Source organism: Bombina bombina, chromosome 1, assembly GCF_027579735.1.
Source record: "Bombina bombina isolate aBomBom1 chromosome 1, aBomBom1.pri, whole genome shotgun sequence".
Lineage (NCBI taxonomy): Eukaryota > Metazoa > Chordata > Amphibia > Anura > Bombinatoridae > Bombina > Bombina bombina.
Genome location: NC_069499.1, coordinates 296022564 through 296039498, shown reverse-complemented (window position 1 = coordinate 296039498; position 16935 = coordinate 296022564). Strand labels below are relative to the sequence as shown.

Here is a 16935-nt window from a genome sequence, read left to right as displayed (position 1 = left end):
GACGTGCGCTGGTGTTGAAGTGGTATGCGTGCCTTCATCAGTAATCTGCATGGTCTTTGGAGATCGGGGTTTGCCAAATTGTTTGGTATAAGAGGCGATCCTCTGCAGTGTAAGCTATCGATCGTCCATGTGGGTTTGAAACTAGTGGCCTGGTGGATGCACCGGTGAAACTAGTCATCCTCTGGGTTGAGTTACCAGGCTGCACACCATTCTGATGCGTTTCTGAAGTGTCAGCACCCCTCATGTTCTGTAGTGTTTCGCATAGGTCCTCGCAGCCGTTAAGCAAAGTCTCTAATTTGGGTAGGAAAATTGCAAACAGTGCCACGGTTATTTCACTGTTGGAGGCCATCGCCTCCTGGGTAGGTGTCATATATTCAATTAAGATGCCTTCCGGGGTAGAAGAATTGGAGTTCCTTCTATCTGCTAAGTGTTCCCGGACAGCTTGCCTGTCAAGGGAGAGGCAGATGGCGTAGGTTGATGGCTGTAAAATTGAAGTTAAAGGAGATTGTCTTCAGAGCTGATGAAGCCTGCAGCCATCTTACAGAGCCGCCCACCGGAAGTCCCGGGATTATCTATCTTTTTAAACAACAAAAATTCTGGTGTTGACTTTCCCTTTAATATGATATATAGCTTCCCTAATCCCTATACAATATTTTTTATATGTTTTTCTTTTGCTGATGGATGTCAGTGCGTCTGCCTTAGGCCTCTAGCTAACTTAACTAGATTTGCTCATGTTCATAACTCTAAAATCCTTTTATGTACTATATAAAACATCAACAAGGATTCAAGAGTAATCCATATTATTTAGATTAGGAAAAATAAGGACAAAATACTCAAGCATGAATCTTGTATAATATCTATATTTTTGCGGATATAACACAAATTTATTTCAAGCATAATGTTTGTATCTACACCAAATGTATACTTTTGTGTATGCTTGACTTTTGTACTAAGCAGTTCGTCAATAAAAAATATAAAAAAAAAAAATTAAGGCATTTCATGTTTGACAGTGGTCTGGTGACCTTCTTGTGCATGTGTAGTAACATCTTACTCATGCTTTCTGTGTGTATAATGGTTTGGGTTCACTGTAAAATGGTAGGTTTATATGGTTTCTTCATTATTGTATTCTACCTTCACAGGGTTTCATGACTAGAATTGAGGAAAAAGGAATCCCGGAAGATATGAAAGGAAAGGACAAGATTGTATTTGGCAACATTCATCAGATTTATGACTGGCATAAAGAGTGAGTAAACAATACTGATGCTCTCTGTTTATTGTATGTTACATATGTAAATACAATAAATACATGTTAATGCACAATAAATCATCTGAAATCAAAAAGTTTATATTTTAGGTGTAAGTTTAGTACTCCAAAGAAAATAAACACCCGTAGTTTACGAAACAATTAGAGTAATACATGCCAAATAAAATAATCAGTAAAAAACTTTTCTTATTTATTTTTTCCTGTATTTACTTTTGCCTAGATTACGAGTTTTGTCGGTAAAACCTTGCGTTCGCTCCTTTTTTTTCCAGCGCTCACTTTAAACAACGCTGGTATTACAAGTTTTCTGAATGGCTGCGTTAGCCTCAGAAAAGTGAGCGTTGAGCATAATTTAGCTCCACTTCTACCTGTAATACCAGCGTTGCTTACGGTAGCGGTAAGCTGGAAAAACGTGCTCGTGCACGATTTCCCCATAGGAAACAATGGGGCTGAGCTGGCTGAAAAAAACCTAACACCTGCAAAAAAGCAGCGTTCAGCTCCTAACGCAGCCCCATTGTTTCCTATGGGGAAACACTTTCTAAGTCTACACCTAACACCCTAACATGAACCCCGAGTCTAAACACCCCTAACCTTATACTTATTAACCTCTAATCTGCCGCCCCCAACATCGTCACCACCTGCATTATACTATTAACCCCCTAATCTGCCGCTCCGGACACCGCCACCACCTACATTATCCCTATGAACCCCTAATCTGCTGCCCCTAACATCGCCGACACCTATATTATATTTATTAACCCCTAATCTTCCACCCCCAATGTCGCCGCCACCTACCTACACTTATTAACCCCTAATCTGACGACCGGACATTGCCGCCACTATAATAAATGTGTTAACCCGTAAACCGCCGCAATCCCGTCTCGCAAACACTATAATAAATTTTATTAACCCCTAATCTGCCCCCCAACGTCGCCGCCACCTACCTACAATTATTAACCCCTAATCTCCCGCCCCCAACGTCGCCGCTACTATAATAAAGTTATTAACCCCTAAACCTAAGTCTAACCCTAACACCCCCCTAACTTAAATATAATTTAAATAAAACGAAATAAAATAAATTAATGCTATTTAAAACTAAATACTATAAAATAAACCCTAATATAGCTACGATATAACTAATAGTTACATTGTAGCTATTTTAGGATTTATATTTATTTTACAGGCAACTTTGTATTTATTTTAACTAGGTACAATAGCTATTAAATAGTTAATAACTATTTAATAGCTACCTAGTTAAAATAATTACAAAATTACCTGTAAAATAAATCCTACCCTAAGTTACAAATACACCTAACACTACATTATCAATAAATTAATTAAATAAATTAACTACAATTATCTAAACTAAAATACAATTAAATAAACTAAACTATAGTACAAAACCCCCCCACTAAACTACAAAAAATAAAAAAATATTACAAGAATTTTAATCTAATTGCACCTAATCTAATCCCCCCAAAATAATAAAATTCCCTACCCTATACTAAATTACAAAAGTAATCAGCTCTTTTACCAGCCCTTAAAAGGGCTTTTTGCGGGGCATTGCCCCAAAGTAATCAGCTCTTTTACCTGTAAAAAAAAATACAAGACACCCCCCCCCACAACATTAAAACCCACCACCCACACACCCCTACTCTAAAACCCACCCGATCCCCCCTTAAAAAAATCTAACACTAACCCCCTGAAGATCACCCTACCTTGAGCCGTGTTCACCCAGCCGGGCCGAATTCTTCATCTAATCCAGGCGATGTGGGCCTCCATCCGGCAGAAGTCTTCATCCAAGCAGGCCAGAAGAGGTCCTCCATCCGGCAGAAGTCTTCATCCAAACGGGGCAGAAGAGGTCCTCCATCCGGCAGAAGTCTTCATCCATCCGCGGCTCCATCTTCAAGACCTCCAACGCGGAACATCCTCCTCGGCCGACGGACTAACGACGAATGAAGGTTCCTTTAAATGACGTCATCCAAGATGGCGTCCCTTGAATTCTGATTGGCTGATAGGATTCTATCATCCAATCGGAATTAAGGTAGGAAAAATCCGATTGGTTGATTTAATCAGCCAATCGGATTGAAGTTAAATCCGATTGGCTGATTAAATCAACCAATCCGATTGATGAAAACATGTGAAAGCATATTTATGGAATATTCATTTTTAATAAAATATGTTATACACAGTGTTATACTGTGTATTTACTATAAATATTTCACATTCCAATGTGTGTGTGTGTACAACTGTATTTATGTGTTTATATGTGTGTGTACAGTGTTCTACACATAGAGGAATATGCTCTATGCATTTTTAAATAGATATTCCTATATATATATATATATATATATATATATATATATATATATATGTATAAAAATATGTTTGTGCAAAAGATCAGAATGTGAAAAATACATATTTTTATAAAATTAGCACACTTGAGAACATGCAATTGTTTTTGCAAGCAAGTAGGGTGTTAGTTTTTTTTTTTTTTTTACACTTTTTTGCTCTATTGATTTCTATGTGGAAATACGTTAACACGCACATGATATTCGAAGTTCGACTTTTTGTGCACATCGGGTTAGCGTGCAAGCAAAAACTTTTTACTTCCAACTTGTAAAATGAGTGCTACCCGACATGCGCAAAAAGCTTACTTCTAGCGGAGTTAGCGCAGGTGCATTAAATACAGATTTACTTAATTGTTTGCAAAGGCTAGATATATGTCTATTCTTGATACTTGTTGTCTGATTTGCTGTCTCTAGATGTAACTCATAGTATTAGTGTTAGTTAATTTTACACATCAAAGAGTTAAATACATTCTATCTTCTTCATTCTTTAGATTAACTCCTCACTCCTCAATTCCTTATCCTCCTGTTTAATTACTATCTTGGAACAATAGTTCTTATTGTTCCTGAACGTTATGTATTTCAACAGGCTGTAATTCAGCAGCATAGCAAATCCCTAATATCCTCACATTCCACCAGTGTAGCAGAACGTCCTTCCCTAAAAATCTTGTATACTAACGCACCCTCCCTCTCACCCCTGCGTTCTTTCCAAGTGGCGGAAGTAATAATAAAAATCTTCATATCTACAACTTAATATTAAGTCTTATTGTTACCTTGATTCAGAGTATTCAAAAATAATTAGAGTCCTTAAACTTAAAATTGAATTACTCATAAATGAGTTGATTATAATGAAGCAACATTGCAATATTTTATTATTTATTTAATTTACTTTTATTGTAAAATATCTTGCTTCTGATGTAACAATTCTGGTTACACAACCCATGTAGACTGGAGCTCAGATTCTGTTAATTCATTTATGTATATGTATATATATATATATATATATATATATATATACATACACACACATACACACAGAGAGAATTGCACTCACAGGAACGAACAACCAGCTCAATACCATAGTTAACCTGTTCTATGGCGATTTACCACCTGGGTGCAACCTTCTATTAGCCCAGTAATGCTTTTCACAGAGTAGAACTTTCTTTTTTAAGACACGATGAGTCCACGGATAATCTTAATTACTAATAGGATATTCACCTCCTGGTCAGCAGCAGAAGGCAAAGAGCACCACAGCAGAGCTGTTAAATATCTCCTCCCTTCCCTCCCACCCCAGTCATTCTCTTTGCCTACGTTAGTGGTAGGAAGTGGCAAAGTGTGGTGTTAGATTAGATTCTTCAGTCAAAAGTTTATTATTTTTAAAGTAGTGCAAGATTGTGCTGCTTTGTTCTAGGGTGTAGCCGTAGTCCATATCAGTCTCTTCAGTAGGGCATTGGTGGCTTTAGAGCAATGGGAACTTGTGGGACCATAATTCTCACTGCACCTCCCATATTCTACTGCCTTATCCCTTAAAACCTGAGGGATTTTTACTCAGGAATTTTGTTTATTTACAGGTCCATGGGAGGGAGATTACCTCTTAAACCTGGGAACTGCCTTGCTGCCAGGCAGATGAGGTAAGTGCTGACTTTATTCTGGGGGTATAGGATCTCAGAAAAAGTTTGGGCACTTTATTATTTTATTGAACCTCATTGAATTTGGATCAGATTCTCCTAGTCTATTAAGGGACATTATGGCAGTTAGGACGCAGACATGGCATTTGTCTCATCTCCCGGTGGTTTCATATTTAATAATAAAACCGACCAAGAGATTTTATATTTGAACTGTGGACAGAGTGTGAGCTCTAAGGGGGTGATCTCTGAGCTATCAAAATAGACAGCTGTTTAAACTGCAGCCGTTCAGTCTGGGCTTGTGCTCCCGGTGGCTATCCTTAAAGGGCCACTAAACCCAAAATCTTTCTTTAATGATTCAGATAGAGAATAGAAATTTAAACAACATTACAATTTACTTCTATTATTTATTTTGCATCATTTTTTAGATATCCTTAGTAGAAGAAAAAGCAATGCACATGGTGAGCCAATCACACAAGGCTTTTATGTGCAGCAACCAATCAGCAGCTACTGAGCATATCTAGATATGCTTTTCAGCAAAGAATATCGAGAATAAAACAAATTAGATAATAAAAGTAAATCAGAAAGATGTTTAAAATTGCATTCTCTTTCTAAATCATGAAAGAAAAAATGTGGGTTTCATGTCCCTTTAAGAACAATGGCAACCGGGAGATCACTTATTGAGCTTTTGTTTATTAAGACAATAACAAGATAGGATGAACTGTTTGTCACAGAAGAAGAGATGGTAACAGCGAACTATGCAGCTGTTCATTCTAGTATTTTGCTCCCGGTGCCTCTACTTAAACAATGGCGACCGGGAGATAACTAGTGAAATGCCCACGAGGGACGGAGCTTGTTTATAGCGCCAATTTATTTCTCTCCTCCTTCCTAACACTTCACGAACTACAGAAGGAGCGGGGGATCTTAGTGTGGGTGCGCCTTGCAGAATATACTTTCCTCCTACCCCTTCCGGTTTCGGAAGGATCGGAGGAATTCTTGCCTGAATTTTTATTTTTTGCGCTTAAGTCATCGCTATAACAAGATCAGGAGTTGTGTTGAGAGGATGTCTGACGCCTCAGCTGAGTCAGGCGGAGGTGTAGAGGGGATTTAAAAGTATGAAATTCCTTGTACGTATTCAGACTTTTCTGGCCTTATATAAAGTAAACAAGTTACACTTTAACATTTAAAGAGACAGTAACGTTTTTTATATTAACAAAAGATTAACGGCTAGATTACGATTTTTGCGTTAAGCTGAAAAAGCAGTGTTAACAGGTCCTAACACTGCTTTTTCACTACCGCTGCTATTACGAGTCTTTGGGGCACCGCACACTTCTTTGGCCTTACCGCAAAACGACTTACGTAAACTTTGTAAACCCTTTTTTCTATGGGACTTCCATAGCGCCGGTATTACGAGACTGTCCTGGGAGGCCAAAAAGTGAGCGGTACACCCTCTACCTCCAAGATTCCTAACGCATTCTAAAGTCAGTAGTTATGAGTTTTACACTACAACGCCGTAGCATAAAACTCATAACTAAAGTGCTAAAAAGTACACTAACACCCATAAATTGCCTGTTAACCCCTAAACCGAGGCCCTCCCGCATCGCAAACACTATAATAACATTTTTAACCCCTAATCTGCCGCTCCAGACATCACCGCCACTAGAATAAACATAGTTACCCCTAAACCACCGCACTCCCGCCTCGCAAACAGCCAATAGAGTCCAATAGAATGCAAGCTCAATCCTATTGGCTGTTTTTTCTACCTTTATTCCGATTGGCTGATAGAATCCTATCAGCTAATCGGAATCTAAGGGACGCCATCTTGGATGACGTCACTTAAAGAGATATTCATTACGAAGAAGCCGTCGTTTGAAGAGGATGCTCCGCGTCGGATGTCTTGAAGATGGACCTGCTCCGCACCAGAAGGAAGAAGATAGAAGATGCCGTCTGGATGAAGACTACTGCCCATCTGGAGGACCACTTCTGCCGGCTTCGTTGAGGACATCTTGCCGCTTGGATGAAGACTTCTCCCAGTAAGTGAATCTTCGGGGGTTAGTGTTAGGATTTTTTTAAGGGTGTATTGGGTGGGTTTATTTTTTAGGTTAGGGCTTTGGGCCTGCAAAAAAGCTAAATGCCCTTTTAAGGGCAATGCCCATCCAAATGCCCTTTTCAGGGCAATGGGGAGCTTACGTTTTTTTAGTTAGGCTTTTATTTGGGGGGTTGGTTGTGTGGGTGGTGGGTTTTACTGTTGGGGGGGTTGTTTGTATTTTATTTTATTTTACAGGTTAAAGAGCTGATTACTTTGGGGCAATGCCCCGCAAAAGGCCCGTTTAAGGGCTATTGATAGTTTAGTTTAGGCTAGGGTTTTTTTATTTATTTTGATAGGGCTATTAGATTAGGTGTAATTAGTTTAGATCTGTAATTTGTTTTTTATTTTCTGTAATTTAGTGTTTTTTTTTTTTTGTGATTTAGCTAATTCAATTTATTTAATTGTATTTAATTTAGTTAATTTATTTAATTGTATTTAATTTAGTTAATTTATTTAATTGTAGTGTAGTGTTAGGTGTTATTGTAACTTAGGTTAGGTTTTATGTTACAGGTCAATTTGTATTTATTTTAGCTAGGTAGTTATTAAATAGTTAATAACTATTTAATAACTATTCTACCTAGTTAAAATAAATACAAACTTGCCTGTAAAATAAAAATAAACCCTAAGGTAGCTAAAATGTAACTATTAGTTATAATGTAACTAGCTTAGGGTTTATTTTATAGCTAAGTATTTAGTTTTAAATAGGAATAATTTAGTTAATAATAGAAATTTTATTTCGATTTATTTTAATTATATTTCAATTAGGGGGTGTTAGGGTTAGACTTAGGTTTAGGGGTTAATACATTTAATATAGTGGCGGCGACGTTGGGGGCAGCAGATTAGGGGTTAATAAGTGTAGGTAGGTTGCGGCGACATTGAGGGCGGCAGATTAGGGGTTAATAAATATAATGTATGTGGCGGCAATGTTGAGGGCAGCAGATTAGGGGTTCATAAGTATAATGTAGGTGGCGGCGATGTCCGGAGCGGCAGATTAGGGGTTAATAAGTGTAAGATTAGGGGTGTTTAGACTCAGGGTTCATGTTAGGGTGCTAGGTGTAAACATAAAATGTGTTTCCCCATAGGAATCAATGGGGCTGCGTTACTGAGTTTTATGCTGCTTTTTTGCAGGTGTTAGACTTTTTCTCAGCCTGCTCTCCCCATTGATGTCTATGGGGAAATTGTGCACGAGCACGTACGACCAGCTCACCGCTGACTTAAGCAGCGCTGGTATTGGAGTGCGGTAAGGAGCACAATTTTGCTGTACGCTCACTTCTTGCCTTTTAACGCCGGGTTTGTAAAAACCTGTAATACCATTGCTGTAGGTAAGTGAGCTGTGAGAAAAAAAAGTTTTTCTTGAATATTTAAAGAGACAGTAACGTTTGTTATATTAACAAAAGATTAAGTCTTATTTAATTATTCTGCCATATGTGAGTCAAATTGGTTCACCTCATTTAAGTGAAGAGGTTGCACTTTAATATTTAAAGAGACAGTAACGTTTGTTATATTAACAAAATATTAAGTCTTCCTTAATTATTTTGCCATATGTGAGTCAGATTGATAAGGAGATGTACTTAGAACTTAGAACATTTTATAACACACATGCAGTGCCCTGCGGTTTCTCCCAAACTCCACCTTGAGTTTCTGTGCAAGACATCGCTTCATTAAATGTCATAGCGATCTCTATGCACAATAAAGTAACGTTTATTTTAAGTACATTTTTAATAAAATAAGCAAAGTCTGGAATGTATTGGGTCTCTGATGACCAGATGACACCTCAGCAAGATTAAGCTGAGGTGTAGATAGGTTCTACAATGTTTGCGTGCTAAGTTAACTTTTTCATGCACACAAAGATGAAAAGTTACCTTTTAAAGTGAAGGTCAATTTTCATCAATGAGTGCCCGGTTTTTAAAAATACTTTTAAAATCAGGGGCACTTTCATTGATGAAAATTAACATTGCACTGGATTTTAAGAAATACTTACCTTTTACTTCTGCAAAGCCGGATCGACGATCTCCCTCCTTCTTCTTCCTGCTGTAGACAACAGCAATGACGAAACTGGCTTCCTCCAATCACAGCCAGGCATCACGAGCTGGACGCTCTGGGGTGCAAGCCATGATTGGAGGAAGCCGGTTTTTGTCATTTCTGACGTCACTACAGAGGAACTGAGGCTGAGATCGGCGATCCGGTTTTGCAGGAGAAAAAGGTAAGTATTTCTTAAAATCCAGTGCAATGTTAATTTTCATCAATGAAAGTGCCCCTGTTTTAAAAAGTATTTTTAAAAACCGGGCACTCATTGATGAAAATTGACCTTCACTTTAAAAATTAAAGAGACAGTAACGTTTTTTTATGTGGCAATATTTGTTAAAGAATTATAGCTGTTTATTTGTGTAATTCATCCTTTGTGACTCAGGATGGACCAGGGGGCCCTTCTTGGGGTCTCTTGTCCTAGGCTTGGAGACCATTGGGGTACTACCAATCCTCTTCCATTCTTTATTTCTGGAGAGATCTTTAACTGATAGAGATAGAAAACCTACCTTTTTCTAAGGCACATACTGCCTAGGAGCCTAGTGACAAGGGTCAAAATATTCCACAAATTCTCCTAAGGTGTCCCTAAAAAATCATGCCGCTTGACCTGCGTTTCCTCTCTCACTCCACTTGGAGTTACCTTGTATTATTGCATGATCTGTTTTTTCCACGTTCTAGGGAAAAAGTGCAAGAGGTCATATTTTCTCTGAATCATGTTATCGATTCAGTTGTAGCTTTGATGAATGTTTCTTCCCTGTGAGGAAGGTACTTCGGTAGTATCGCATAAGGAATTCTCAGTCTCTGATGAGGTAATTCCTTTATCTGATTCAGGGTTTATTTTCCTTCATTTTTAGGTCAATACCTCCATTGGAGAGATTGTCTACTTAGAGGGAGTTTAGCTTCTCTGGGTGTCCCTGACACACCAGTAGGCTATATTAATATTGTGATGTGCCCTTCATGATGGAAGTATTTTCTGTACCAGATAGAGCTATAGAGTTACCCCCTTTGTCTCCTTAATTTAGAAGATGCTCAGGGGGACTAAGAATTTACATGCTAACCAAGGGTGCTTGTGTCCTTTCAATACATTAACAAAGAAGCATATCTTTAGAGATGCTATTCGCAGGAGGATAGTAGTTGCTTAAGGAACCCTGTGGTTAAAAGTCAGAGGGTTTACGTTGTCAACTTGCGGTCTGTATGACTATTGTTTTCGGGGCGGCGGCTTCCTGGTTTGATGTTTTGTCTGTTCTATTGGACAGACACCCCTCTCGCAGGGGTAGGAGAAGGGTTTTTAAGTTAAGTAGATTCCTTTATATTCAGAATAGCATAAAGGATGTATGAAATGATTTTGTTCTTTTCGAGATTTCTAGTAAAATCCTTTTTCCCAAGTAGAAACAGTTTAAGCCTTTCTGGAGACCCTATCTGGCTCAGAATAGGGGATAATAGTTTAAAAAAAGGCCTGCTGTTGTATCTAACGCAGCATGAGAGGCGTGCACCTGATCCATAAGGAGGATGGTTCTCCTTTGTTTGTTTTTTTTCAATAGGTTTGGTTCATGATCCCTGGGTGGTGTGCATTGTGTCCCAGGGATACAAATTAAAGTTCCTGCTTCAAGATTATTGGCAGGGGTGCCCTATCTGGACAACATCCTAACCCAGGGCTATCCTTACAACTAGTAAGATTCCACCATAATAGACTCCTTGTCCATGAAATCAGGAAATCAAAGATTATCGATACTTGTCTAGTCCTTCGGTTCACTTCTCAACTGTCAGTGGCTCAATGAATAAAGTTAATCTGCCTGATGGTGGCGGCAATGGACATCATTCCGTTTGCTCGCTTCCATCTCAGACCTCTGCAGTTAAGCATGCTCAGGCATTGGAACGGGGATTATGCAGACTTGTCTCCTTTGAATAATTCTGGAGAGGTGACAAGGGACTCTCTTCATTGGTGGTTGTCTCTGGATCATCTCTGTAACTAGAAGGATTTACCATAAGATTTGGCGTAAATATCTCTATGGGTGTGAATCCAAGGGCTACTCTGGAGTAGAGTTAGGATTCCTAGGCTTTTGTCCTTTCTGCAAGAGGGTTTGGAGAAGGGTTTATCAGCGAGTTCTCTAATGGGTCAAATCTCTGCCTTATCTATTGTGTTACATAAACATCTAGTGGATGTCCCAGATGTACAATCTTTTTGTCAGGCCTTGGTCAGGATTAGGCCTGTGTTCAAACCAGTTACTCCATGGAGTCTTAATTTAGTTCTGAAAGTTCTTCAAGGGGCTCCGTTTGAGCCTATGCATTCCTTAGATATTAAGTTGTTATTTTGGAAGGTTTTATTCCTTGTTGCTATTTTTTCAGCTCGGAGAGTGTCAGAGCTCTTGGCCTTACAGTATGAGTCTCCTTATCTTATTTTCCATTCGGATAAGGTAGTTTTACGTTCTAAATTAGGATTCTTCCTAAGGTTGTTTCTGATCGGAACATTATTCAGGAGATTGTTGTTCCTTCCTTGTGTCCTAATCCTCCTTCTTTGAAGGAAAGACTTCTGCACAGTTTGGATGTGGTCCGTGCTCTAAAGTTTTATCTGCAGCCAATTAAGGACTTTCGTCAGTCTCTTCCTTGTTTGTGGTTTTCTCAGGAAAACGCAAAGAACATAAAGCTATGGCTACTTCTCTTTCTTTTTGGCTGAAGAGTATCATACGTTTTGCATATGAGACTGCTGGACAGCAGCCTCCCGAGAGAGTTACAGCTCTTTCCACGAGGGCTGTTGCTTCCTCATGGGCATTTAAAAATGAAGCTTCTGTGGAACAGATTGGCAAGGCTGCAACTTGGTCTTCTCTTCACACTTTTTCAAAGTTCTACAAATTTGACAAGCAGTGGTGCCTTCCGTTTAGGTTCCCTGTCTTGTCCCTTCCGTATCATCTGTGTACTCTAGCTTGGGTATTGAATCCCATTAGTAATTAAGATGATCCGTGGACTCATCGTGTCTTAAAAAAGAAAAAAAAATTATGCTTACCTGATAAATTTATTTCTTTTTTGACATGATGAGTCCACGGCCCGAACTTCAGACACCTCTGCACCTTGGTTTTTCTTTTCTCTTCCTAACTTTGGTCGAATGACTGGAGTGGGAGGGAAGGGAGGAGCTATTTAACAGCTCTGCTGTGGTGCTCTTTGCCTCCTCCTGCTGACCAGGAGTTGAATATCCAATTAGTAATTAAGATGATCCGTGGACTCATTGTGTCAAAAAAGAAATAAATTTATCAGGTAAGCATACATTTTCTTTTCCTGTAGTATATCAGTCTGATCCCGCCTATTACGGTCAGACCAGCGCCGAAATACCAGCAATTCCTCTCTGAACAAGGAACACAGCAACCCCAGACCATTGTTTCGGCCTTCATTGGGCCTCGTAAGTGAGGAGTAACAGTATTCCTCTAAACACACTGAGCAAGGAGTCCACGTCTGGTTGTCCCTTTTTCCCATAGGGAAAGTCCAGCACCAAAATAACAGGCAATTCATACCTGAACAAGGAACACAGCAACCCCAGACGATCGTTTCGGCCTTCATTGGGCCTTGTCAGAGAGGTGTAGCCATATTCCTCTAAGCACACTGAGCAAGGAGTCTACGTCTGGTTTCCCCTTTTTCCCATAGGGAGACTAAATACACACAGGAATAGGCGGGATCAGACTGATATACTACAGGAAAGTTCTACTCTGTGAAAAGCATTACTGGGCTAAAAGAAGCTGTACTCAGGTGGTAAATTGCCATAGAACAGGCTAACAATGGTATTGAGACGGTTTTTCGGTCCTGTGAGTGCACTTCTCTCTGTGTGTATTTAGTCTCCCTATGGGAAAAAGGGGAAACCATACGTGAACTTCTTGCTCAGTGACGAGACCCAATGAAGGCAGAAACGATCGTCTGGGGTTGCTGTGTTCCTTGTTCAGAGAGGAATTGCCTGGTATTTCGGTGCTGGACTGACCGTAATAGGCACTGATATACTACAGGAAAGTTCTACTCTGTGAAAAGCATTACTGGGCTAAAAGAAGCTGTACTCAGGTGGTAAATTGCCATAGAACAGGCTAACAATGGTATTGAGACGGTTGTTCGTTCCTGTGAGTGTGCTTCTCTGTGTGTGTGTGCGTGTGTGTATATATATATATATATATATATATACACATATATGCACACATATATATACAGTATATATATATATATATACATACAGAGATAAGTGCACTCACAGGAACGTATATACACGGTGTATATATATATATATATATATTGAAGTAAAGGATCAGTTATAAGCGCTATCTATAAACCCTGGTGGGTGTTATACGGAATTCCTTAGAGCAGCTAAGTTCTATATATGTGTACTTGTAACCACTAACAAGTGAGGTAAAGAATAAAAATAGAAGGATTATGGAACTAGCGCTAAAGGTCCCAAAGATGGTTTTAGTGTAAATGAATGATATATTGTAGGTTTATTTAACCTCAACAAAATGTTTTATTTTGTTTGTTATGTTAAAAATGGGAAAATTTAGGAGAATTTAGTAAAAATTAAAAACTTGTTTTAGGTATGTTGGGCTCAGTTACACACTGACTGCAGTCATTTTTTTTTTTTAAAGCAGTACTATTGTGCTGAGTCCTATTGCTAAAAACAATGTTTTATTAGTATGCTTAGTTAAAAACACAAAAAAAGAAGAAAAAAGGTTCACACAAATGGACCATAAAACATACAAAAACAGAGTTATAAGCTGTTTGCTCTAGGTCTGGCAGTAGTGTCTGAAACTAACTCGTTGAAAGTATGTAACAGACAGATGCCAGAACAATGGTATTTACAGTGTAATGAAATAAATAAAAAAAAATTATATATAAAAATTCATATATGGATCAAAAAAAGGGGGGATGGAATAAAATTCATGGGATGTAAAAAATAAAAATAAAATTGCAGGTATATTATAAATTGACAATTGATAGTATAGTAGTCACTAAAATGTTAAAAATTCTGACGATTTGTGCTATAAGTAGTGCGCACTACGTATTTTTAAAATGATCGAGTAATTGATATGGTTTAAAACGGAGTATTATAAATATAAGATAAAACAATCTATGGAGCGCCTTAATATTATTAAAACTTATCTCCAAACAATGGTCCAATCGTTGGTGTATAGTGGATAGAGCTCAAAGGGTCTGTACAGCCGTTAGCGGTTTCGGCGATATTTTTCAGAAAATATCATTCACTGGCTCAGATTCACCGATGATGTCCTGATAATCTGTTTTATACCCCAATGACATTAATATGCACACATATATATATATATACAGTATATATATATATATATATATATATATATATATATATATACATACAGAGAGAAGTGCACTCACAGGAACAAATATATACGGTGTGTATATATATATATATATATATATATATATATATATATATATAGCGCTAACTGCATGATGCAGCTTCAAGTACTACCCAGTGATTGATTAGCGCAATGTAGACACTTTTTGTAGTTCATCCTAATTAGCCATAGTCAAAAGGAAGACGAGTTATAACGCTAATTCAAATAATTTGCAGCACTTTGGGGCACAAAGTTTCATTTTCAGCCTAACAGAGTATAAGAAAAGCAGATTTTTTACAGTAAAGGCATTTAGTAAGTATTTTATGGCACAAACAAATTAAATAAATTTTCTTCTGTTAAGTGTGATCAGTCCACGGGTCATCATTACTTCTGGGATATTACTCCTCCCCAACAGGAAGTGCAAGAGGATTCACCCAGCAGAGCTGCATATAGCTCCTCCCCTCTACGTCACTCCCAGTCATTCTCTTGCACCCAACGACTAGATAGGATGTGTGAGAGGACTATGGTGATTATACTTAGTTTTATATCTTCAATCAAAAGTTTGTTATTTTAAAATAGCACCGGAGTGTGTTATTATCTCTCTGGCAGAGTTTGAAGAAGAATCTACCAGAGTTTTTGTTATGATTTTAGCCGGAGTAGTTAAGATCATATTGCTGTTTCTCGGCCATCTGAGGAGAGGTAAACTTCAGATCAGGGGACAGCGGGCAGATGAATCTGCATAGAGGTATGTAGCAGTTTTTATTTTCTGACAATGGAATTGATGAGAAAATCCTGCCATACCGATATAATGTCATGTATGTATACTTTACACTTCAGTATTCTGGGGAATGGTACTTCACTAGAATTACACTGTAAGAAATACATAAAGCTGTTTAATAACTAGAGATTATGTTTAACGTTTTTGCTGGAATGTAAAATCGTTTTCATTTACTGAGGTACTGAGTGAATAAATGTTTGGGCACTATTTTTCCACTTGGCAGTTGCTTAATCTGTTTTCTGACAGTTTCTGTTCTCCCTCACTGCTGTGTGTGAGGGGGAGGGGCCGTTTTTTGGCGCTTTTACTACACATCAAATATTTCAGTCAGCAACTCATTGTATTCCCTGCATGATCCGGTTCATCTCTACAGAGCTCAGGGGTCTTCAAAACTTATTTTGAGGGAGGTAATTTCTCTCAGCAGAGCTGTGAGAATTATAGTTTGACTGAGATAAAAAACGTTTATTCTGTAATTTGTTTCCTGCTTTCAGAATTTGTTATCTTTGCTAATGGGATTAAACCTTTGCTAAAGTTGTGTTATTTACAAGGATTGAGGCTATAACTGTTTCAATTTATTAATTTTCAACTGTCATAGATCTTCTGTGCTTCTTAAAGGCACAGTACGTTTTAATATTATTCTAATTGAATTGTATTTCCAAGTTACAAGTTTATTTGCTAGTGTGTTAAACATGTCTGATTCAGAGGATGATACCTGTGTCATTTGTTGCAATGCCAAAGTGGAGCCCAATAGAAATTTATGTACTAACTGTATTGATGCTACTTTAAATAAAAGTCAATCTGTACAAATTGAACAAATTTCACCAAACAACGAGGGGAGAGTTATGCCGACTAACTCGCCTCACGTGTCAGTACCTACATCTCCCGCTCAGAGGGAGGTGCGTGATATTGTAGCGCCGAGTACATCTGGGCGGCCATTACAAATCACATTACAGGATATGGCTACTGTTATGACTGAGGTTTTGGCTAAATTACCAGAGCTAAGAGGTAAGCGTGATCACTCTGGGGTGAGAACAGAGTGCGCTGATAATATTAGGGCCATGTCAGACACTGCGTCACAGGTGGCAGAACATGAGGACGGAGAGCTTCATTCTGTGGGTGACGGTTCTGATCCAAACAGACTGGATTCAGATATTTCAAATTTTAAATTTAAACTGGAAAACCTCCGTGTATTACTAGGGGAGGTGTTAGCGGCTCTGAATGATTGTAACACAGTTGCAATACCAGAGAAAATGTGTAGGTTGGATAAATATTTTGCGGTACCGACGAGTACTGAGGTTTTTCCTATACCTAAGAGACTTACTGAAATTGTTACTAAGGAGTGGGATAGACCCGGTGTGCCGTTCTCACCCCCTCCGATATTTAGAAAAATGTTTCCAATAGACACCACCACAAGGGACTTATGGCAAACGGTCCCTAAGGTGGAGGGAGCAGTTTCTACCTTAGCTAAGCGTACCACTA

General features: G+C 38.5%; 1 protein-coding gene across 3 annotated transcripts in view; it reads left to right on the top strand.

Annotated features, from left to right (window-relative positions):
* The window catches only part of KALRN (kalirin RhoGEF kinase), a 731621-nt gene that overhangs the window by 502285 nt on the left and 212401 nt on the right, over positions 1–16935 (top strand). For all 3 annotated transcript variants that reach the window (XM_053698064.1, XM_053698061.1, XM_053698062.1), the window contains one exon: positions 1140–1243. In XM_053698064.1, coding sequence (XP_053554039.1) covers positions 1140–1243 — 104 coding nt within the window. The remainder of the gene's footprint in view (positions 1–1139; positions 1244–16935) is intronic.